Source organism: Podarcis melisellensis (assembly GCF_964234715.1).
Source record: "Podarcis melisellensis genome assembly, chromosome: 13".
Lineage (NCBI taxonomy): Eukaryota > Metazoa > Chordata > Lepidosauria > Squamata > Lacertidae > Podarcis > Podarcis melisellensis.
In genome coordinates this window covers 11,092,202-11,116,012 of record NC_138545.1, presented here as the reverse complement: position 1 = coordinate 11,116,012, position 23,811 = coordinate 11,092,202, and the positions used below count along the sequence as shown (strand labels likewise).

Sequence of the window (23,811 nt, the reverse complement as noted above, 5' to 3'; positions counted from 1 at the left end):
ACAAGCCTCTGGAGCACATTTCGAGGGCGTATGGGTGTTGCAGAGTAGAGGAGAAAATAATGTTCAAAGGGAAGTGTGAGCGGCACAATAGCGTTTTCTTCAATCCCAGAATCTAAATTGCTTTCCCATTAGCAGCGGCACAAAGGTCATCTCCTCATCACCAGCACACTCAGTTGTCAGAATGATTCTTTAATTTGGGGAGTTTCATTAGTTTTACGATGGACAGAAATCTATGCCTTCTAAGGTTCTGCAGGAGAAATGTCGCCTTTCGCTGGCTGGCGCTGGAACAGAAGAGGGGGTCCGTCGCTCTGTGGGGAGAGGATAGAGCACAAGCAGGCTTTGTGTGCATGCAAAGGGATCCTGCGTTCAATGACAGGCAGGACTGAGAAGTAAAAACCTGCCCAAGAGCTAGATGGACCCGTTGCCTGGCTTGGGAAATGACAGGTTCTTATATAGAGCAACAACTATACTGTATATAGCTCTTACAAGGAAACTGGGTTGCTTAAATGGGGTCAATAGGGATCATTTTTCTAATGAGAAGGAAAGCTTCACATGATAAACCAATGTTAGTCAATAAGTGTATTGATCTATATAGAGTGATTCAGGGAGTAGAATTAATTCCTTAGACTACTAGGGAGATACTGAAGTTATAATCCCCACTGTGGAAGGATGTGTGGATCCAGAATTGGCCTACACAATCACTTACAGACTCATTGTTAAAACTGTGTTTATGGAAGACAATCTTACTCGGCTACAAGTGATCGCCAAAGAAGAAAAGAATAATCGACAAGTCTTTTATCCCTAATGGTCAAGTACGTTATAGACTTTGAGAGAAGGAAAAGACACACTGTAGGGCACCCACCTTATATTTCAGCTCTCGTCTCAGATGAATTCTACTGAATCCAAGTTTTACTCAGTTCCTTTGGAAAAAAGCAATGTGTGTGGGAGCTTGATCCAAGGAAGAAAGATGACAAAGATAACCAGAGAAATCCAAATGGCCTAAAATGATTGGAGACCTCTGTTCAGGTATTCCTGAATGGGTGTTGATTGACACTTAGTAAATACAAATCCATAGTGGGGCATGTTGTTGTGCTCAGGTCTTGCTTGGGAACCTGGTGGACCAGAATCCTTGACTAGATGTGTCTTTTTTAGCCTGATCCAGCAGGGGGATTCCTACAATTTTATGGGATTGCTGGAGTACACCTTGGTCTGCTCTAGCAGGTTTCTTGCTCTGCTTAAGTGTTACACCATTTTAGGAGGAGTAAAAAAGCAGCCAGCACACCTCACCCTGAATATCTAACGCCATCTAGGTTGCTTATGCCAGATAATTTCTAGGAGAAATAAACAAGAGTCCATCGCATTGTTGAGATCAGGCAGAATGTATCAACTTGTACTCGTTCCTCCAAGTGATGGGATCTGGCTGAAGAGCCCTTCGCATGGCTGTGACCAAAGACATCCAGCTCTGCTGTGATGAGAGCAGCTCAGGACCAAGAGCTGAATAAAAGTCTGTTGCAACTCTGCCCAAGGCGCTGTTCTGCTTACTGGAGGATATTTGCATAGATGTCATATGCCCTTGACCTGTATTAAGTCTTTGCCTTGCAAGGTAGAAGATTGGGGGGTTGGGGGTTGGTATTTTATATTACCAGTACCAACTGGCCCTACTCACCACTAGCATGTGGTCCCACGAGGCAATGCAGCCCTCTGGCTGGAAAAAAAACCACCCCACATTCCCAACCCTAACTTGGGGCAAATTGACTAGAAGCCGACATTTTTCTGCAAAAAGCTGGACCAACTTGTTAGTACACAAACGGCACACGAAATCTTTCACTTTATCCATTGCAAGTGCTTCACTTAGTTCTCATATTTCAGCTATTTGTGGCTATGCTTTTATGCTCCAAACATGAAGGCTAATTGTAAAAAGAAGCTACAGGCCATTAAAGCTTTTATTATTATTATTTTATTAAATTTGTATACCACCCTGTACCCGTAGATCTCAGGGTGGTTCACAGAGAAATGCAGAACCACAAACAGGGTTGGGGGCATCAATTACTGTTTGATATTGACTTATTGTAAACATTTAGAGGAACAGCTGGATCTGTTTTATGCAGCTGCATAGATTTAAATGTTTGGCGTTCCCCTATCCTGGTGTGTCAATATCATTGCTTTCAAACTCAGAGTTCAGCAACACCCAAAACACTCGTGTTAATTGAGTGGCTTTCTGTACATTCATGTTGGATATCTTTCTCTACAAATCACTTTTCCTTGGCTGTGTTTAGACCCTGGCATGTTCACTTATGTCATCATGCATACAAGGAAGATTGAGGAGGCCGGACCATGCCAAATGCACAACACACATTGCAGTTAGGTACACAGAAGTCATTGCCTCAGCAACGCTGGCAGCCAAGTGCTTTCTTAAAACATTACTAACCACCATGTTTGCATCTTAACTTTCAAGCAGGGTTCTCACACATTCTAACCCATGGGTAGGCAAACTAAGGCCCAGAGGCCAGATCCAGCCCAATCGCCTTCTAAATCCAGCCCACAGACTGTCCGGGAATCAGCGTGTTTTTACATGAGTAGAATGTGTCCTTTTATTTAAAATGCATCTCTGGGTTATTTGTGGGGCATAGGAATTCATTTTTTTCCTCCTTCCAAAATACAGTCCGGCCCCTCACAAGGTCTGAGGGACAGTGGATCGGCCCCCTGTTGAAAGTTTCTGACCCCTGTTCTAACCTCTTCCCTGCCTAACACCCCCTGCCCCCAGAACTGTTACTAGGTGTAGGGAAAATAGCTGCAGCATCACTGGTTCTCAGGGGAGGATAATAAAATGGAAATGTTAAGCTACTCTTCCACGTGTTTTACAAAGATGTGCTCAAGCCACTTCAGAAAACTTTCAGTTACCCTTGCTGCCACCATTCTTTTTTTTTTGGGGGGGGGGGTTAATTTCTTGACTGAATAAGAGCTTTCTACAAGACCAGCATTCGCTTACTTTTACGAGCGCACACTGTCAAAGTATACCCTATTACCAAGAAAATATTAGTGACTAACAGTGAATTTACAAGACACAAATTTGTCCACAATTACTGTTTCCTTCTTAACAAGAAGCCTAGTGTGGGCCCAGATGATAGTCTTCCCATTTCCATCACCCACCTTGAAGTGAGCTGCAGAGCTCTGCAAATTTATTGGCGACTGTTCAAAACCAGTATTAACACACACGTAACACCTTCTTAAAAGGGGACACGATTCGAATCTGGCCTCAGAGTACTGAAGGTCAGCCGTTGCAGCTAAGAACTGTAACATCACACATTTGCACAGCCCGCATCCGAAAGTGCTCCCTCCCCACAAATAAACAAGAGGCAAGCCATCTAAAAACAATACGTCCTTTTTAATTGTTAAGTCAATAAAGAGGTATCAAAATTAAAAGAGGAGAATTACAGGGGATTTAACTGAACTACTAGGAGAGATTTCGGGGGTCTGGCCGGGGGGAGGAGAAAGAAAGGACAAATGCAACAGAAGACACGCCATGAACACACGGGGCTCTGGGAAGGAGGGAGGGAAGAGGGCAGTGAGGAGGCAGCCGACAAGGGGCTGGTGAGAGGCTCAATATCAGAAGAACGTCGGTGTTGGTTGAGGAGGAGAGAGGAGAGGTGTGCTGGGCGCTTAGGAGTCGTCTTCGCCATTGGCGCTGTCTCTGTCGTCTTCGCCTTCTTCGGGCTCCTTGTCATCCCCCTCGATGGACTCCAGCTGAGAGAGAGAAGGGGACAGGCAGAGGGGCCGAGTTAGCAAACAGGGAGAGCCGCGCTCCTCACTCCTGGCTCTCTGCCGCCTCCAGCTTCGTACCTGGTCGTCTCCCCGGTCTTCATTGTCGTCATTGTCCAGCAGGTCCCCTTCCTCAGCGGAGTCATCCGCCCCAGTCTCAGACTCCATCTTGACATTGCTCTCTTCTTTCTTGGCCGAGCTGCTGCTTTGCTCCTCCTCAGACTTGTCATTCTTCAGTTCTAGGAAGGGAGGATATAGAGAGGAGGGGTCCAGCAGGGTATCGGAACCGCTCGCCTGCTCTCCTAAGCTCTCAGGGCTGCCGCCCCACGTGGAATTTTCCTACATCAAGACTCGTCAAGCCAACCACACGCCTCTGGCGAGCCGGAACCATCCCAGAGGCAGAAGAGCTTTTATAAGCCGGAAGGAGGTTGGTTCTTCCTAGTCAGGCCACCTATGCAAAGGCATGAAGGGGCCGGCAGCTCGCGACACATCTGTGATCAAGCAGCTGCCATGGGTTCATCTGCAAGGCTGTTGTGGAGAACTATGGCTGTATGCAAAGGGCTTTGGCAAGGTGGCTGCTCTCCCTACCGACAATAAAGAGGAGGGGGCTAAAGCGCTGCCCTCCTAGCTATGGACAGATGTTAAATTGAAGAGCAGCGAAGGAGCATCACAAGGTTGCTCTCCTGGAAACCCAAAACCAAAAAGCCCACCTAGAAAACCACCACAATTACACACGTCAGATATGCATCCCCAGACAGCCCGTGTCCCTCCCAAACAAGTTCTCTTTATTGGGGAGGAAGGATAAAGCCTGAAGAGATGCTTCAAGCCAAATTCCCACAACCTTCAGCCCCCCAAAAGTCCCAAGCCCGTGAAGGGCTTCCAGGGTCTTCCCCCCGCCTCCCATCCGCCTCCCAACCCTTTCATTTGACTGTTTACTTTGATCTTTCTCTATCTTCTCCAGGCTTTCCAGCAGGGAATCCACTTTCTGCTTAATCTGGGTCAGCTCCTTCTTAATGGTCTGCAGATCATCTCCTTTCACTGAAATAAAAAGGACATGAGCACACTGTTTATCGGAAGCACTGATACCCAAGGCTTAGCTTTTTTGAACATAGGCACTCAATGCCTATTCCAAATATATTCAGCATCTCAACAATAGATGCTGAAAGACAGCTAACACAGATATAAATCTGGAGATTAAGCGAAGCATTTATCCCAGGGAAAGGAGGTTTCCCCACTGTTCCTTCTTCTCAACCCACCATTAAAAAAGATATAGGGAAATAAATAGTGCTGAAAAGCAAAGGAAGGTGCAACTGTTGCCAGGAGTTTTCAGATGCCCCTCTGAAACTAGGATAGAGAACAGTCCAGGGTAGTGAAACTTTCTCACTCTTTATGGACAAGTCAGCAATTTATGCCAGGAATTGGAAACCTGCAGCCCTAGGGATACACATGACCTTCAGCCCAAGCTCACAGCATGTGACCAGGACAGGCCTCTGGCAAGAGTGACCTCACCCTCTCCCAGCAGCTTGCTAGGCAAAGAGAGATAAAGGGGGGGGGGCAAGAGGGTAACCCTTGCCCACTGCCAGCTTCAGCATCACCCACTACAGCATGCAGGGGCCCGTTTCAAATCAGGGAAGACTTTAAACATGTCAGATCTACTTTGTTAATTAGAAGTCTTCCAGCAAAATCCAAGCCCAAAAACATAATTAGAATTACAAGAGCAGGGTGCATCTGAACCTAGGAATTGGGTAGTTTTGTACCACCAGGACTGAATTGAGCTTATGGCCTTTTCACACACGAAATCACCATCTTTCTTAAATTCAGTAGCCTAATTCAGGGGCAAGAATCATTTCAGTTGCTGCCATTGTTAACCAAGTGAGAAGCAGAATCTGTTGCACAATACCCAGTAGATCCTGATCTACCTTCTGCACACCCCAGTTCCGAATGGAACTTCTGCCTTGCCAAGAGAACAGTTCTAGCCAATCCCCAAGGATTTTGTGTAAGGCTACCGCAACATTTGACCACTCAGTGGCACTTTGTGTGACTTTTCTGAATCCCAGTTTAAGTCCTTGTGCAAGAGAAAGGGCCCCCACCCCACTCAAATCACCTGCGCCTAGCCAGAAAATTCAACACATACACTTTCCAGACTTGGAAGACGACCCCCGCTGCCCGCTCTTCGAGTTGAATCCGCTCTTGCCCCTGCGGGAGGTGTTGCCAGAAACCCGTTGGCGTTTGGAGGGCACCACGGCCCGGGCAATGGGAGGCGGAGGCGGCACCCGCGCTTGGTAGCTGTACATCCTAGGGGCACAAGAGAAAACTGCCATCGTCAGAAGCCAGCACTCAATTCCCTACTGAAACGGCCTCTTCGTGCTTTACACCGCATGTGTGCATCCTCTGCCCTGGGCTTCTCAAAACTCATCGTTTTGTTCACGGGAGCTAACCAATAGCACTCCCTTTAGAGTTCGCTCAGGAGAGCAGGCTCTACTTCCATAGCACTTGTAAGGCCTGTAGCACAAAGGGACCTTCCTCATCCACAGAATCCTGTTCCGTGAAGTCGCATGAGGACTCCTCTGTTCTGCATGCCTCCCTCTACTCCCCAAAATACAGCTAAGTGACATCTTCCTTCGTGTAAATTCAATCTGCTTCTTGCTCATGCACAAGCTCAATGGCTGTGGTTCCTCCCTTATTGGCATTTGGAGACAAACTGGAGCTGTATGGAAGGGGCAATGGCTCACTGGTGGCTCCCAGGCTGTGCATGGTTAAGTGTCCCAGGAAAGCTCCCTCCCCACACCAACCCAAGAAGATCAGGCAGATCTTCTGGGCAAGAAGGTTAAGACAGCTCCTTGCAGCATAGAATAATTTTATTATTTATACCCCGTCCATCTGGCAGCTGCTTTCCACCAACTCAAGAGTCCTGGCATTGGGACACCATGACTGGCAGCAGCTTCAATGGCGGCTGGTGCCCAAGGGGACTGGCAGGAAGAAGGCAGGTGCAGCCACAGCCAGCTACAGGCATGGCCAACCAATTCATCCTTCTCCCTTCTGAGTTCTATAATGACAACAAAGAGATGGAGGAGGAGGTAGCAGAAAGAGCCAACCCCTGGTTTGTTTGAAAGAGGATGGGTTGGGGCCAGTGGAAGTTGGTGGGACAGTATTTCGTTTGCACCCATGAACCAGCCTCCACTGAGAGGCTCTTCAGGGCTGCTGACAAGGGACTTTTGCAGCCCTACGCATGGGAAGCAGGGAGGTACTTGAGGAGCTTCTAGCTGCTAACCTGGCACTCTACCACTGACCTACAACCCCTTGCAAAAACCCTTTCTTCCTCCCCAGACTCCTTTTGGCCAAAGAAAAAAATGCCTCCACTTTTCCCTCAAACACTTCTACTACGCATCCCCTCGTCTTCCTTACCGTTTAACGGCAGACGGTTCTTAAAAATATGACAAGCACCACAAGAACCCAGGATCTGGCTAAATGCCTTGAGTGAAAATGGAAATTCATTCTCAGGTTGTTATACTCTATGCCAGAAAAAGGAACCTACACCTGGAATGTTTTGGAAGGAGGGAATTAAAAGGCCTGATCTATTTGATGCTGGCATAACAGAACAGTGTACTGGTGCCTTCCTCTTCTACCAAAAGGAATGAAGCATGCACAATGCAGCAAACAGCATTCAGGTAAACCTACCTGTCGTAGTAGTCACGCTGGAAGTCATAGTCCAGGTCAAAAGATGACCTGAAAGACAAAGCACATGAAACATGGTCAGGTCTCTGGGAGACCACCAAGGAAAGGAATCCTGCTCAGGAGGCTGAAAGGAACAGGCGATTCTTTCGCTTCCTGTTATCAGGAGTCCATTCCCAGTCTGGCATATCAAGGCTAAACACAGATATTCACAGAGCAAGAGCAAAGGCAACCCTGAGTTTATCCAACAATCCCTCTGTCTGTCACCCACACTTCAAAGCCACCTGAGCAAGATAACAAATTGCCACCCGCAGGTATAAAAAAAAAACACTCTCCCACATGGCCTCTCACATTCACATGGAGTTGTTTGCACGCATGCACACATACATATACACACGCCTCTACACACTCAGCTTCATTTCCTTGCAACCAGCTAGACAATTAAGACCTATGGAGACATTGCTCACTGCAGGGCACAAAGCCAGAGAAATAAAAAGAACAGAAATATTAAAATAAAGGGAAAAAAACATAAGGGTCCCGACCTGACTAGAGGGGACGGAGAAGGTGGTGCGGCTACTGACCCGTACATCTCTGTGGCCGATCTCTTCACCCCAGCTTTGCCCCGGTTCAACTTCGGCTCGGCAGCCAGGTTAATATCTGGAACAGAGACACACACAGAGAGAGACATGCCAATTTTGAAAGCCAGCATCTCACAACTCTTGGAAACAAGTCGAGGCCTGCCATACATCTGGGCACTAATGTGTTGCCGAGCTCTCTCTGTTCTGGGATGGGGCACATTGCCCTAAGGGATGGCATAGGATATGCTGCTAAAAGGTACAGACAACATAATGCCCAGTAGCAAGAGAGCCAGGAGGGTAGAAGACAAGCTATGAGCCATTTGCTTCAAGCAGGAACACACACACACACACACAAAAAGCCATTGTATTTGGCAAAAAAAATGATACTGAATAAGACATCTCATGTCGGCCAGGATCTTCAGCCACTTGTCAGTTGCAAACACAGACACTCAGCTTCTTACTGCTGGGTGGGAAAGTGCAACTCTTTCCCTTGCAGTAAATCTATACCACGCAGTGACAGAACTAATATATTAAGCAGCACTTCCAAAGTAAGAGGGTTCACTGCAGGATGGACGGGCTACACCAAACAAACAAATTTTTCCCACACCACCTGGGGGAGGGGTAGCAGGAAAATGTTGTCTGGCAGAGAAAACACTGGAATGAAAGACAAGCACGGCTGAGCAAGCTTGTAAATAGCTGCTCCGAAGTCTCATGTGCAGAGTGAAAGTTTGTCCCGGTGACTAGGCAGGAAAGCTGGTCTAAAATGGAAGCGCACCAATATGCCATTATGTGACTACTAAACAGCTTGAATGGACTACTAAGCTACTTGCACTGTTATTTACAGGGTTATGGTCAGTAGGGGAGAGAAGACTAAGCTGCTGGTTTCTCTGAAGATCAGGGATGTGGCTTTTCGATTGGAGGAATTTGGAATTGTGGCTTTCAAACAGGGCTGCATAAACACTCTTGTCTTGAGTCTTGCCTAATGAAACAAGGAGCCAATTGCAATATTACAAGCATGCCGGCCGCGCAAGTTGTGTCTCCTTTCCCTATACTTAGGCAAACCGGTGAACTGCATTGAAGGAGCAATGCAATAAAAATGCTTTGGCTGTTCCCGCTCAGGCTTTTTGGAGAGGAGTGGGGTAGAGTGGATCAAGAGAGGATTGGTGCCAGGCTCTCTGCACCAATCCTAGCATTGCCAAATACGTATAAGCTAGTCTCATCAAAAGAGGAGACAAGGGTAGCTGGGTTGTGACATTCTGGACCCTCGTTCAAATCCCCACTGACGTGCCCAAGGACATCCACTCTCCTAGCTTCACACCCCTGAATTCTGTGAGGAGCAGGAAGAATGTCATAAACATACACAAACACCACACATACAGAGGAAGAAATGAAAAACCTGACCTAAAGGCTAGCTCTACACTGGTGATCAACATTCATTATTTTCATAAAAGCCAATCAAGGCTCCAAGCTGCCTTTCTCTTCCCTCACCAACCCAAAATGACCAACAGCCCTGGAAGGATCTCGGGAAAGAAAGGCAGATGAAGAAATAGAAATCAGGAACCTGCTCCTGCTCCATCCTGCGGAATGGATCATTAGAATTTGGGTATACAGTGGTGCCTCGGGTTAAGTACTTAATTCATTCCGGAGGTCCATTCTTAACCTGAAACTGTTCTTAACCTGAAGCACACTTTAGCTAATGGGGTCTCCTGCTGCCGCTGCACCGCCGGAGCCTGATTTCTGTTCTTATCCTGAAGCAGTTCTTAACCTAAAGCACTATTTCTGGGTTAGCGGAGTCTGTAACCTGAAGCATATGTAACCTGAGGTACCATGGTACTTGATTAAGGCTTCAAAAGGCGTCAATAGAAAATTAGGAAAGACAGGCTTGTACCCCACCTTTCTGATGTTGCTCTGTGTGTTTACCATGTTTTGATGTTACTTGTAAGCTGCCTTAGAAGAAACTGTACCTTGAAAGGTGGAATAAAAATACAGTAAAATAAACATGGGCAACACTCTGCACTTCCGCACAGCTCAATATCTAGCTGTAAATTCTGACTTCCTTGCTCTCCTCTTTAGAGACTTGCCACCTCCACTTTGACATCTAGACTGCCTCTGCTAGCAGAGAGTGGTGTGTTATGTCTGAGTGTGAAATGAGGCAATAAGGAAGCAAGAGAGGCGCTCAGAAAAGGAACTGGTCAGTGATTTCATCCAGGCCTAAGAAAAGGGGTAAGCTAAAAACCGCCACAAGGCGCTCACCTAGGACCTGGCCTGCGATCATCCTGCCATCTTCTCCTGCCACGGCAGCGCGAGCGTTGCGCTCGTTCACGTACTGCACGAAGGCAAAGCCCTTGTGCACAGAGCAGCCCACGATCTTGCCGTACTTGGAGAAGATGGCCTCCACGTCCGACTTCTTGACCACTAGCGTGTTGAGATTGCCGATGAACACGCGGGAGTTCAGGGAGCGTGGGTCTGTCTTGTTGGTGACGTTGCTGGCCATGACTCAAGTATGCAGCAGAAACACAGGCTTGGTGCTGGAGGAGGAAGATTTGTCAGAGAAGGGAAAGAAGTCACGTGGGATTTCAGCGTCTTGACACATGCACGCACACACACAGCCAACAGAATACACACACACTCAGCCTGGCAGGAAGCGCTTCCCCCTTTGAAAGAGAAGCTATGATCCCTGAGGCATGCTGGAAAATCTCAGATCCATCCTGCAAGCAGTAAGGCGTAGCAGTATTGCTAAGCAACTGCATTTTCCTTTTTTTAAAAAATGATTGCCACTAGGCAAAGACCATTTTTCGTAAGGCACTAAAGGAAGTGAGGTGGCTTTGCCACCAGCCTGCCACAGAACCACCCACATTCTCCCACAAGAGACACCTGTGCCCACCTCAAGCACTGGCTGTGCATGATATTGTGTCTAAAACTAGCAGTGGTATTCCAAGATGGGTGGGTATCTGTCATGTCAGCCTGGTCTCAGGAGAAACTCAACCGCTAGACAATGGGGTAAACTAAGGCCTGGGGGCCAGATCCGGCCCAATCGCCTTCTAAATCTGGCCTGTGGAGGGTCTGGGAATCGGCATGATTTTAAAGGAGTAGAATGTGTGCTTTTATTTAAAATGCATCACTGGGTTATTTGTGGGGCATAGGAATTTGTTTATTTCCCTCCTTCAAAATATAGTCCAGTCCCCCACAAGGTCTGAGGGACAGTGGACTGGCCCCCTGCTGAAAAAGTTTGCTGACCCCTGCTCTGGACCCTTGTTTGAAGGACAAGCATATTGTGGGTAGAATCAATTTTACTCCCAGCCCTCAATTTTGCTTTTAACCAGCTTTCTAAGGAACACAACTACAGAAAACCCATCTCCAGTTCAGATGAAACCGATACAAAAAGCTGTCCCCAGTTTCTAGTAGTGAGACAACTCTCACACAGTTTTCTCAACAAAACTTCATTCAAAAGCAGTGAGTGGAATGCTATCTAACTTTGGGCCTCCATTTATAGATGCTTATGACAAAAGCACCAGGACCTTGCTGTGATCTTTAGATTCATTGATAAACATGGAAATGAGATTCTGGTTCGAGTCCCAGCCTCATTTCAACCACTTACATGGAGCAACAACATGGAGTCTGCTCATCTACACAAGTCTCTTGCACACACCTAGTTAACATAGTTATACTTAGAATATATTTTTAAAGCGACCAGTGGAAACTAAAATCAGTGTTGGAACTTCGTCTATGTACAAACTCAGAGTGGTCTTGTAATACATCTGAAAGTAGCCTGGGAAAGAAGTTTCAGCGTGGAGGAACATTCAACGCTGCTCACTGCATTCTCTCTCTCTCTCTCTCTCTCGCATGCATGCACACAACACGTTCTCTCCTCTCTCCCCCCCCCCAAGCTATTTACAAAAATCCAACAGGGTACAGCCTTTTATTTTCCTGCTCTCACCTTGGCACATTTAGTTCTGTTGCATGCGATACTCGACAACCCAGACCTAAGCCATCAAGTGAACAGAGTGGGGGACTGATTTGTTAAGTTTCGCTGCTGGAGGTCTATGTTCAGATTCTTTGTCCAGCAATGAAACTCCCAGAGGCTCATGAACGCTCTCTGCCTATACTTGCTTCACAGGACTATTGCAAGAACAAGATGAGAATGGAGAGCAACCTCTGGATAATGAGTAGAGTCGTGGGAAAAATCCCAAGACCTTTCAAAAGATTCAACACTTTCAGTTCCAGCTGGCAGTTTTGTTTGAGATGGGCAGAGGACTAGCACATGATTTTTGTGATCAAAAACAAGGTAAATGTGTGTGTGTGGTCACAGAATACACTGCAGCCAAAGGCCAGCGAAACAGGATTAAGAGCAGGTGGTGCATATGGGACTGACAACATGCAGCAAAACACAGGGACAGAAATTAGATTTATGGTGCTATCACCTTTCTGTGCGACCTCAAGGTGGGATGAGTGTTTCGTTAATCATCCTCTAACCAAAAGCAATTCTAATGGCCAAATGTCAAGGGTGGTCAGAAGGCCCTCTCTGCAAGGCTCCAAGGAGACCCAGCTTTAAGCTCTGCAGGGTTTGATAAATCCACTTGCCTCCTCACTGTACGTGAGTGCTTCACCCCCAACTGATGACCACCCCTGCACTTCCATCAAAAGTCCTGTTTGCAGGGAAGTACCCCTCTTCACCACCACCACCACCCTGCCCAATGCTTCAGAGGAAGAAACAAGGTGTAGTCTTTTATTTTTCTGGTGAATTTTGTATTTTGTATACTGTATGCTTTTATCACCTTAAGTCACTCTGAGACATTATTGTAGAAAGCAACAAATAAATGCAATAAGTAACAACAAAAACAGCACACTCTCTTTCTCGTGCAAGTTGGGCTTTTGCAGCCCATGACTCCCTCCTGCCAAAAACAGGGGAGAGGGATAAAGGAAGAAATGACACAATCTTTCTCTTTTCTGGAGGAATGAAGAGGCAATCTCTTTTCTGTCCGGTTCAATTCATGATGCAGGCAGCAAGGAGGTGCTGACACTTTCTTTCAGAAGCTGAACTCACCCGGGGGGGGGGGCGCAGGGACATCTCCCCCCCCCCCCGAATCAGAAGAAAAGTGGTTTTGCTCCCAGGCGTTTCCACAGAAAGCATCAACTGTGTTTTTCGGTTGTCTCTTTAAAATATCTATCTATCTATCTATCATCTATCATGGGATGGGGAGGGTATTAGCCCTCCTTTATTCCCTTTCCTGCACAGATAAAAGGGTCACTTCCATCCATTCCCATAGATGGTTCTCATACATCAAGCTGCAATTTTGCAGAAAATGCCAGGAGTCCCTCTCTGCTGATGCCTTCGGCAAAAACCCAACTGGGAGAAAAAAACAAATGTTCTCTCTCTCTTGCAAGTTAGGCTCTGGCAAACTGCAGCAAGCTAAGGAGGAGGCAAGGAATGCTAGGTTTCCTTCCACAGGTTTTTTGGAAGATGCAGAGGGGTGCTGCTTTCTTCAAAAGCCCGGTCCACAAGCTCTCTGCACATTCTACAGCTCTCGGGGGAAAGCAATGGGGAGCAAGCCATGGTGGTAGCAATGAATGGGTTTGACTCACAAACCAAACCAAAATGTGCTGGCTGCCGATTACACATCTGTCCATGAGTTACTATGCCTCAGCAAGCCATATTATGACCACAAAACTTAGTTCTGAAGAGAGGTCCCATGACTTTAGCTGGCACCTTCTGTTTGTCACTACCAGGACTGTGCTGTACCCAAGGCATAAAGATCAGCCACCATCACTACCCTTAAAGATGTTCACAAAGCTATTGCCTGAACTTGCTTGTTTCATTCCCGCCCCTGTTGCCTTTCTCCTGTCAATCGTAGGTCTGCTGGCAGAGACTTATTTAATCTCTGCAATGCATCAAGGTAACTTGGGCACTGTGAAATACTCTAGTATTTTTATATATAACTCAACTGTTAAAAGAGATTGTTCCAATCTGTTAATTAGGGTCAAGTAACGGGCAAAAGATTCCAAGAATGTGCGCATGCACTGCAAAGTTTAACACAGAATTATACTCTGGGAATGTAGTTTTGTTGCCACTTTTTAAAAATGAAAAAAAGAGAGTCCACCACACAAAACTGGCCAGTTCACCCCCTAGCCAGAAAGCCCAGCGCAACAAGATATACTGAGCTTGGTTGCTGAACTTAGTTCTGCTCCCCAAAACCAGACAACCCCTCTCCCCCACTTCTAACCCTTAAAGTGGCTGCATGTCCAGTAGGCAATGAAGACCTGAACAGGTCCACTCACATCTGCTAACAGAGTTTTGCTTGTAGTGCAGGTGTGTACTCTTTTTCAGCAAGGCCTTTAAGAGGGATGGCTGCTGAAGCCTGGAAGTAAGCCAACTCAGCCCCTTACCATCAGCCAAGATGGGTTTGTGTCTGCTCCATGCAAGGCTCCGCAGGTAACTGCCACTGCCAATCCAGACTGGGCGTCCATGACGGTGTTTGTAAGGGAGGGACGGTGTGGAGGAAAAGATCAAGATGGGAACTGGAGGGTACGAGACAGGAAGGGGGGGGGCAGGATCTGACCAAGGGAAGGCTGTCACTGCTAGCGAGCGATCAGCACCACAGACACATTGCAGCAACAGTTGAAAAATTGCACAGAAATGAAATATTAAAAATTAAAAAAAAATAAAAATAAAAAAGTGTAGGAACTTCCTGAGATGTTCAAACAAGTTCTGGAGAGAAATTGGGTTCCGTTCTTAGCAGCCAGGCAATCAGGGAGGGAGGGAAAAAAAGAGTTAAACGCGATCAATCCACTTTTTTAAAAAAATGCGTTTTAAAAACCTTGCTGTGTTTTTCCCCCCCAAGGGGTTAAAAGCCCAGAGTCAGTTAGGACCACTCAGAAAAACTCCATTTTCATCCGGTTAAAAATCAGCAGTCATTTTTTTTTAATCACCACCATCAGCAACACATCATCATAGTCACAGTCACCACCATCATAGTAGCAATAATATCAATAAGTAACTAGCAACAACGATAAAAAGGAAATCAGTGGAAAGGCAGGAAAAAATTGGAAAAAAATTGAATAACTTACTGTAGCTGAAGATCAAAAAAATCTCGCTGTAAAAAAACAAAAATAAAAATAGCCCAGATTAGAAAAACCGGAGGTGTAAAAAGATCAAAGTCAGTAACGATTTTTTTCCTCTCTCTCTTTCATTTTTCTGTCCTTTTTTCCCCCCTCTCACCCTCTTGTTCCAGCCACGGTTACTGCAAAACCAGGCAGGGGAGAGCTCCCGGCAGGAAACAATCCAAGCCCTTTGAACACCATTTCTAAAAATGCCTGAGAGAGGTGAGCTCATGCGAGGCTAAAAGATTCCTCCTCTAACCCAGCTGCTGCAGGAAAAAAAAAAGTGTTTTTTCCCCCAAAATTAACATCTTTCAATCCAGCTCTGGCTTCACTGCAAGGCCAACGCTGGGCCGCAAAGCCACCGTTTTGATAAAAAAACGGCTCATTCTAAGACATTGGGAGGGGTGTGCGTGCGGTGGGGTGGGTGGGTTTTTTTTTAAATAAAAAAACAAAACACGAAGCTGAGCTCCAGTGAAGGAAGGGTTGGGGGTTTTCGCCTTGCTGCCCTGTGAAAGGAGAAGGGACAGGATGAGTCAGGGTACCCGAGAAACGTTGCCCACATCTCCCAGTTCCCCCCTCCCCAGCGCAGAGAATGCCAGTCCCACGTGGCTACCCCAAGCTCACAGCTGACGTCAAAAGGCACCAGGAAGCTTGTGGTAGGAGGTGGAGTACATTGAAGCTCATACACAGATATCCTGAAGCAAAGATGGAGGAGGAAGACTTCACAGAGATTCTGATGCATGCAACTGAAGGAGAAGCAACCTCTACAAACCTCATAAGAGCATAAGGGCACTGCAGCCTAATGCTCTATGCATCACTCCCCAGAAGTGTAATACATGCACCCACCCACTGGTTATTAGCATCATGTTCAAAACTGGAAGCAATCCTAGTCCTGGGTACCAATTTTGATAAGCCATTAATTAAATTCTAGCCCACTGTTTTATCTGCCTTCCCACCCAGCATTTAAATGCCAGGAAAGTACTACAGATAAACGACCCAAATTTACACTTTAAATAAATAATCCCCAGGTCTCTCAGAAGAGAAATGCATAGGCAGAACACTCCTTTTCTCTACTGTGCTATGTTACCCCTGGAAGGATATCGGGTAAGTTTAGTGCAGTCAGCACAGGCAGGGAAAATAACAAAGGGAGAAGGGCAGGTCATTTAGGAATTACTTGGCAAAAGTGATAAGCAAAACAGGTACAAGGTTGTTGATGCCAAACACATTTTGATGACAGCTTCAAGCAAACTGAAATGCTCTTTTGGACCAGATCTACTAACACTCTGGAGACAGGTGATGAATATGTGGTGGTGCTAGGAGGAAAGACTTCCAGCCACGTTTCCTCAACGTTACTGGGGGAGGTCAATGCATGGTCCCTGGCAGAAGAACCCAGACAACCAGTTCTACCTTTCCACCCTTTGTACAAGTTCTCAACAAATGGAAGGAAGCATGTTAAGAGAGAGAAGGCTAATGTATTCAGATTCTTCTACTAAGCATGACCCAGCACGTGGAAGACTTGGATTCAAACTCCTGGTCTTGTGCAAATCCTGTGGCAACTCCTTACAGAACAGCTAGTTCAATCTTGCATGAACACTTGCAGGCTTCAGCTTACAAAAAGTGACACCAAAAGCTCGTAGCCTTTAAGGTATCATGAGACTCATGCCTCCCTCCCACCCCGTTCCTGCTGCAAACTAATAAAACTAATTGAATGGAATTTTAAGTAAATTGGCTATTAGTTCAGTGCTACAGGTGCTAATAAAGAGCTATGTGCTGCAAGCTAGTGAGCACCCAGGACCTGTCCAGTCAATGAATGAGTTTTGGCACACCAGGGATAACTGTTTTGCAATTTACACATCTGGACTTGTGCAAGGGCAATCACTGGTGCTGTCCATACAGAAAGAATCCTGCCTCACTATGTTCCCATTCCCCTCCTATGTGATTTACATATGTCTAGGCACCAAATGAAAACAGCCCTCTTCTCTCAGATGTTTGGCTAATTAAACTGTCTAAAATGGGGGGACTGTTTTTGTTTGTTACTATGTTACACATTTCTGTGTTTTTATATTGTGAACTGTCCCTGTGAACCTTGGATGAAAGGTGGTATAGAAATGTAATAAATAAGAATACCGTAAACCATCACTGTAAACCTAGCTTATGGCTAGGCATCAATGCCAGACCCTCACTCCTGATCCTGCCTATCTCTGTTTTTCACAGGAACACCATATCCTACCTCAAAGCAGGATGGTAGCTCTTCAACATGATGTTCACCAATAATAAGTGCTGTACAAATTACTTCTAAACTAACAACACAATTAGCAGCCACATGATTCTGAAGGATTCCAAGTGAAATGCAAGATCAGGCTTTTGTAGGCTTCTGCAGGAGCAGAGCAGTTAACCACACTTAACCCTGTTCCAAAGCTGGGGTCTATATGAGCTGGACCCAATTCTCTCCCTTAACAATGAAAAAACTTTTTAAAACGCAAATCCAAATTCAAGACAGGCAGCACAGCTGTACTGAATCAATTGCAGCTGGCAAAGGCAATATACAAAAGTGTTTTTGACTCCCATTAGTTAGATCAAGACCTCTGTGTAACTCAGAAGCTTGAATATTGCTAAGCACACAAAACAGACCCAATAAAAATAGGCCACCCCAAATTATACAAAATTTAGAGCAATAATTGACAACAATCTATACCAGGCCATGGAACTACTAATGATTTTTTTCCTTCAGAAAAAGCATCAAGGAGTGGGGTGGCAGCTCTAAAGATGAACAAATCTAAAAATGAACCTTAGGTCCAGGTTATTTGAATGACCATGCAAGCATTCCTGGGTTCTGAGATCTTTGGGGCAGGCCCTTCTCTGGGTTGCACTACCTTCACAAGCACATTTGGTGGGAATGCAGGTGAAGGCCTTCTGGATGGCTGTTCCCAAATTTTGGAACTCCTTAGAGAAGCTAGACTGGTTCCATCCTAACTGTCCTTCTGCTGGCAGGTGGAGACTTGTTTTACTCCTAAAGCCTTTTCAGAACTGTTTTTAAAGAAAGGGTTTTGAGTAGTTCTGTGCTGCTTTTACTATCTGTATTTTAATACAGTGATACCTCGGGTTAATTTGTTCTGGAGGTCCGTTCTTAGCCTGAAGCACCACTTTAGCTAATGGGGCCTCCTGCTGCCGCCGCGGAGCCAGAGTACAAATTCTGTTCTCATCCTGAAGCAAAGTTCTTAACCCGAGGTACTATTTCTGGGTTAGCGGAGTCTGTAACTTGAAGTGTGTGTAACCTGAAGCTTTTGAACCCGAGGTACCACTGTAGATTTATTTTTATATTGTTTTAATTCTATGTCTGTTGAATAACTTTTAAACTTCTGTGTTTTATTCATGTTGTTTTAATTTCTGTAAACCCCCTTGAGTCCTGGTTCTGTGAGAAAGGCAAGATAATATAGCAATCTTGCTGCAATCCTATATACGCCTCCTTGGGAAGAAGCCACATTAAGCTCAGTAATATGTACTTCCAAGAAAATCTATTTAAGATTGCACAGCCTATTGATGTGCCACAAGGCACTCTGCTTTTGCAGGAACTGATTATTTATTTAAAGAATGCATACCGTGCTTCTCACTGTATTCCTCAATGTGACAAACATGATCCCTCTGGAACTTTTATTTTTTTTTAACAAAAAAAGTTCAGTATGTTTCCACCTTAAGCGCGATTAAATATTGCCAATTAATTGCATGCATGGCAGAGTTTAATTGCGCCTTTTGTGTTGTCTTTCCCAGTGCAAAAAAGCTTTTAATCTCCTGGGCTTGCTTAGCAGGTTCTGGGAGGCTCTTGGGACGGCCCAGCAACAAGATCTCAAAAGAGCCTCCCCGGAGTCTGGTAAGCAAAGTGGAGAATTTAAAAGCTCTCTGCCTTACCTGGTAGGCAAGGATGGTCACATGAGGGCAGTTCGAATGAGGTGGTTCAGATATGTATGTTTTTTCTTATACACAGCATCCCCAGAACGCAGCCCCCGTGCAAGATGCTAGCATACTGTAGTTAAGCAACAGTCTGTATGACTTCTAAGTTTTGCAGGGTCTTGCAGGCTGAATGGCACAAAGGCTACGGAGGATCAGGAGACCTGAGCGTGTAAGAACAGCTTTACTCCAATTGTCATTAGAGCTTCCAAGCTCAATTCAATATGCTGATGCTAACCTGTAAAGCTCTGAATATTTGTGGCCAGCTTCTCTAAAGGACCACCCTTAGCTCTTATGATCCTCAGTATCTGTAAAAACAACAACAAAGACCGTTCTTGCATGCCCACAAGGGGAACACAGAAAACAGCCTTTAACAATATCAGATTGCATGCCCATCTTGCTCAGTACTGCCCATTCTGACTGGTAGCACCTCTCCCAAGGTTACAGGAACCTGACTTTATGATACCAGGGACTAAGCCTGTGACCTTACTGCCCTTCCCATAGCTATTAGGCTGGTGGGCTCAAGTGTGGTGGTACCATGGCTCTGAAACTCCCTCCCTGCAGAGCTAACAAAGCCTTCAAGCGTGCCTCAAAAACTCGATTTGTTGCAACCTGCTACACTTTTCCCAGTTGTTTTTATGTCACTTATTCCTGAGACTTGTTGGTTCCTCAGAATTATTCTCTATTATTATTATTATTATTAAACAACCCAAATGCATTTCAATTGGATCTCCTCCAGTTGTGCGCTGCCTTGTGAGGGCTAAGAGGCAGGATATAATAACATATATATATATATATATATATATATATATATATATATATGGCGCACCCCCGCAACTCTTCAGCCATGTTTATTCATGAAGCAGCCCCACTGAGCTCAGAAAAGCGTGGCCAGGAGCGCAGCCTACATTAGACCACTAATCCGGATTAGGCCAGGAGAGAGGGCGGGCGGGCGCCATGCCTTTTGCACGGGGAAGGAACACGCGGGCAGAAATGTCACTTCCTGACCAAAGCCAATAGCCTCACGTGGCTTTTTTGTCCCACCGCCACCTAACTCTTTCAACGGGGGGGGGAGGAGAATGAGGATTATTTCCTCCTCCTCCTCCCCCGCCCAAGTACAATGGTCTCTTCCAGAGGCAACACATATGAATTAGCTCGGAATGTACCATTTGGACTAAGCGGGGGGCGCAGGAGGGGGAGAATCTCTCGAATCTTCCTATTTCCCTGCGAAGGCCGGGAAGGGAGATACCAAAGTGGCGGGGGAAGAAAACAAGAAAGGGCGGTACCATCATTAACAACCCCCCCCCCCGCGGCCGAAGCGCGAAAAAGGAAAGAAACGTCGCCGCTCCTTCCTTGGCCACCTGAGGCGTTAATATCCAGGCAACGAACTCACCAGGAGGCCCCAGCTCCGGAACGGCGTTGTTTTCCTTATCTATAGGGCTTTTTATTTTCCTCCTTCTTCTTTCACATATACCTTCGCCTCATCCACGCTCCGGACTCTTCACAAAATGGCGCCCCCGCCGCCCTCTGCCTCTGCGCCGCGCAGCCGGGACGTAGCGCGACGCGGCCCCTTTTCATGCTACACCGTCTGTCATTGGAAGGGGGCTTTATATATGGACGTCGTTCATTGGCTAGCATTCACGCTCAATCAAACGGGGGACCAATAAGCGCCTGCTGAGGTTGTGAAGGTGAGGACGAAGCAATAATAGGGAGAGGGAGAGATTTGCGACGTGAAAGGCGGGACTCGAAACGCGATAGGCTAGCAGGGGTGTCGCTCTCTGTCCCGGTTGTTCGCTTTGTGATTTGACAACTGGGCTGTCAGTCCAATCTTTCCTCGCAGTGATTTCAGCTGTTCATTTATTCCCCCACCCATTTATTCCCCAGCTTCCTTTTCTGAATGGTGTCCATCCCTGCCACTCATCTCTTCTTGGTTTGTGATAGGTCAAGGTCTTACAGGCAGCGACCAATGGTGCCTAAAAGGGTGTTTCAATAACTAAATTAGGTGGCTTCACGTACATCCGGCTCCCTTGGGGCAGTAAGTCTCCATTGCCTAAGAGCGAATGACGTATGTAAAGTCTCGAGTAGTCATTGGACAGCGCGCAACCCTAACACAATTGGGCCCCATTAAAAAAGGAGGCGCAGCTTCGGCTTTGCTCGGCCAATAAGTGCTTACCTTGTGCCTAGACTCAAATTTTGATTGGTATGTTTGAAAAATATCCCGCCCCATAAACCTGCCCCTTTATTTTATTTTCCCTTACAGACCTCCTAGTACAGCTTCATTTTAATTGTCCACCTTCTCCCACGTTCTGTCTTGAGATTGTAGCTGCCTGCACACCATACGTTTAAAGGAAATGATTTTGTGCCAAGAATCCTGGGAACTGTAGCTTGCCCTTCCCAGATGAGGAACTATAGTTCCCGCAATTTTTTTTTACAAAAAAGAGGGAGAAGCATATATGTTAAATGTACAGTACTGTATGTACACAGCCTAAAAGCAGCTAAGTTTTTGCCTCCCCCTTTATGCTTTGTTTATCATCTAGCCCTATGAAGAATTCTGGAGAAATTAGTTTGGTTCCTGTAAGGTACTACCCTATGGCGGATTTTAAAATCTTAAATTATATTTGATTTTCTTGCAGGCAAATGCACATAGGTCTGCAACTGTTCTAGGCTGTGCTGTGCTATACATTATACTGGGAAATACGTTGAAATCATCAAGAGCAGCTTCTTCTCGTGTACTCTTGAAACTAACTTTAAGAAACTGAAGAATCTGAAGACGTGTATCTGAAGAAGTGTGCATGCACACAAAAGCTTATACCCAGAACAAACTTAGTTGGTCTTTAAGGTGCTACTGGACAATTTTTTATTTTAATTCGACTGCGTCAGACCAACACGGCTACCTACCTGAATTTAAGAAACTGAGTTTTCTTTTTACAATTTCTGCTCCCTCCTGATCCCTTTTTATTTTGCGTTGTGCATTTTAGATTGCAAGCCTGAGGGTAGGGACTGCTTATCACTGACCTTTATAAACCACTCTGGAAGTTTTAATTTTTTTTTTAATAAATGACTAGAATGTTTGTCATCACAGCTCACTTACTTAGAATTACGCACACTTTACTAAACCGGATTTGCTTCTGATTCAGCACAGATAGCTAGGAAACATAGTCTTACAAGGGCAAGAATTTAGTTAAGCTTTGGGATGTCAAAAGCTAGTCTATGTAAGGTGATAACTTAGGCCCATGTGTGTATATGACCTGTGTTTCTAAACATGCTGAAATTAGCATGCATTAAGGGCTATTTAAGGCAAGCAGGTACTTCCTGTGATATGTTGAAAGCAAATTAAATCAGACTAATCCCCTCTGAGGTGGCAGTCTGAGGGTAATGGGTCACCAGCACGGCACAGGATTAAAGAAGTGGGGCCTCTCCCTGATTTAGAAAAAGGGCAAAGTTTAGGTTAGCAAGGTTAGAGGAAGCAGGGATGTGACTTGAGAGAGCAAGGCAAGGTACAGTACAAGAAAGAAGCTAGACTGTCTTGGAATACTGATGCTCTGAACTCTAGCAGGCTCAGGTTGTATATATGTGTAAATAAACCATATAGTATAAAGACACTGCAGTTTCCTCTGTGTCTCGTTGTTCAAGAAGAAACGCAGAACCTGGTAAGTGTGCCTGGAACTCCCTGGAATCTCAAACTGCTGGCAGATTGCAGGTGGTGTATAACAATTGCCAATGCCCAGTGGGTCACATGAGTAACTTTTCACCCACTAAACAGCTACTCACACCTCAACTTGATGAACATCAGTGTGGTGAAAGCTTGGAATATGGTTCACTTCCAAAAATTCTCCATCCTCGAGGCTGTCTTGCCAATCCAATACAAAGAATGCTGTTCCGGTACTCTTTTGACCATAAAAGGTTGTTCCTGTTCCTATACTCTTATCTTGGGGCAGGAGGTCACCAACTCCTGGCGCCGTTCCCGGGTCTCTTGTCAGACCTGACAAGGTCTATGCGTCTTTGTGGTCAGGATGTAAGATAAGACCTAGACATGCATTCCCTGCTCCAGCAAGGCCAACCATTGCCGGACTGATAAAGGAGAGGGCTTTGAGCACTTGTTTATACAGCTGGCTTTCTGTTTATACATTTTAGAAATGTTCCCTTGAAGGAGGAAAAATGAGGATTTGGGATCCCATTTCAGACTGACTTCACAGAAACCCATTCCTTCCCCCTTCAGTCCTGCCAGCATCTTCCACTGCATTTCCCCCCCTAGACATGGATGGCTTATAAGGTCCCCGTTCCCCAACATCAAATCCTCACAACAAGTTCATTGGGCTCTAAAGTCACCCAGATAGCTTCATAGCCAAGTGGAGATTTGAACCTGGGACTCCTTGTTCTATGAATGTGTGCACATTGTGTAAAAAGTGTTTGGGGAACAACGCATCAAAAAGCAGCATTTCATAGGGAACGAAATGATAAGATACACGATCCAAGGGATAGCTCAGTTGGTAGAGCACGAGACTCTTAAGCTCAGGGTCATGGGTTTGAACCCCACGTTGGGCAAGAGATCCCTGCACTGCAGGGGGTTAGACTAAATGGCCCCTGTGGCCCCTTCCAACTCTACATTTCTAAGATTCTAAGGATACAGATTGATTGTTGCTAATGTTTGCGCACTACTTTGCAAACAAGTGGTGAGATGCACAGCCAATGGAGGTTTGTACACAACAATAGTCTTGGCACTCTCAACTACTTTGATGCCACAATAGCTCCCAGGCTA

The 23,811-nt window shown here is 45.8% G+C and overlaps 1 protein-coding gene and 1 long non-coding RNA gene across 6 annotated transcripts; one reads left to right on the top strand and one right to left on the bottom strand.

Annotated features, from left to right (window-relative positions):
• Positions 1-3,366: 3,366 nt before the first annotated feature.
• On the bottom strand, positions 3,367-20,605 carry HNRNPC (heterogeneous nuclear ribonucleoprotein C). Of its 5 annotated transcripts, none has more exons than XM_081885252.1 (9): positions 20,446-20,603; positions 15,075-15,100; positions 10,263-10,537; positions 7,974-8,088; positions 7,438-7,485; positions 5,894-6,054; positions 4,696-4,797; positions 3,841-3,998; positions 3,367-3,744 (listed from the first exon to the last, which is right to left on the bottom strand). In XM_081885252.1, the coding sequence occupies exons 3-9, from the start codon at positions 10,501-10,503 to the stop codon at positions 3,661-3,663; spliced, it is 909 nt and encodes a 302-aa protein (XP_081741378.1). In that variant the 5' UTR covers positions 10,504-10,537; positions 15,075-15,100; positions 20,446-20,603; the 3' UTR covers positions 3,367-3,660. The 5 variants fall into 5 exon arrangements, with proteins under 5 accessions (XP_081741378.1, XP_081741379.1, XP_081741375.1 ...); XM_081885253.1 differs by having other exon boundaries at positions 8,013-8,088; XM_081885249.1 differs by having other exon boundaries at positions 3,367-3,998; positions 20,446-20,605.
• On the top strand, positions 15,623-19,359 carry LOC309354974. Its single transcript, XR_014162398.1, has 2 exons — positions 15,623-18,197; positions 18,415-19,359. It is a non-coding gene; the product is annotated as an uncharacterized lncRNA (long non-coding RNA).
• Positions 20,606-23,811: the final 3,206 nt, after the last annotated feature.

Bases quoted from the DNA above. Each gene is read 5' to 3' on its own strand.
- HNRNPC (XM_081885249.1), bottom strand. From the start codon at position 10,503: ATGGCCAGCAACGTCACCAACAAGACAGACCCACGCTCCCTGAACTCC. The intron at 6,055-7,437 runs GTAGGTTTACCT...TTGTGCCCCTAG, and splicing joins CAGCGTGACTACTACGACAG to GATGTACAGCTACCAAGCGC. The intron at 3,999-4,695 runs GTAAACAGTCAA...CTCCCTTCCTAG, and splicing joins GAAGATAGAGAAAGATCAAA to AACTGAAGAATGACAAGTCT.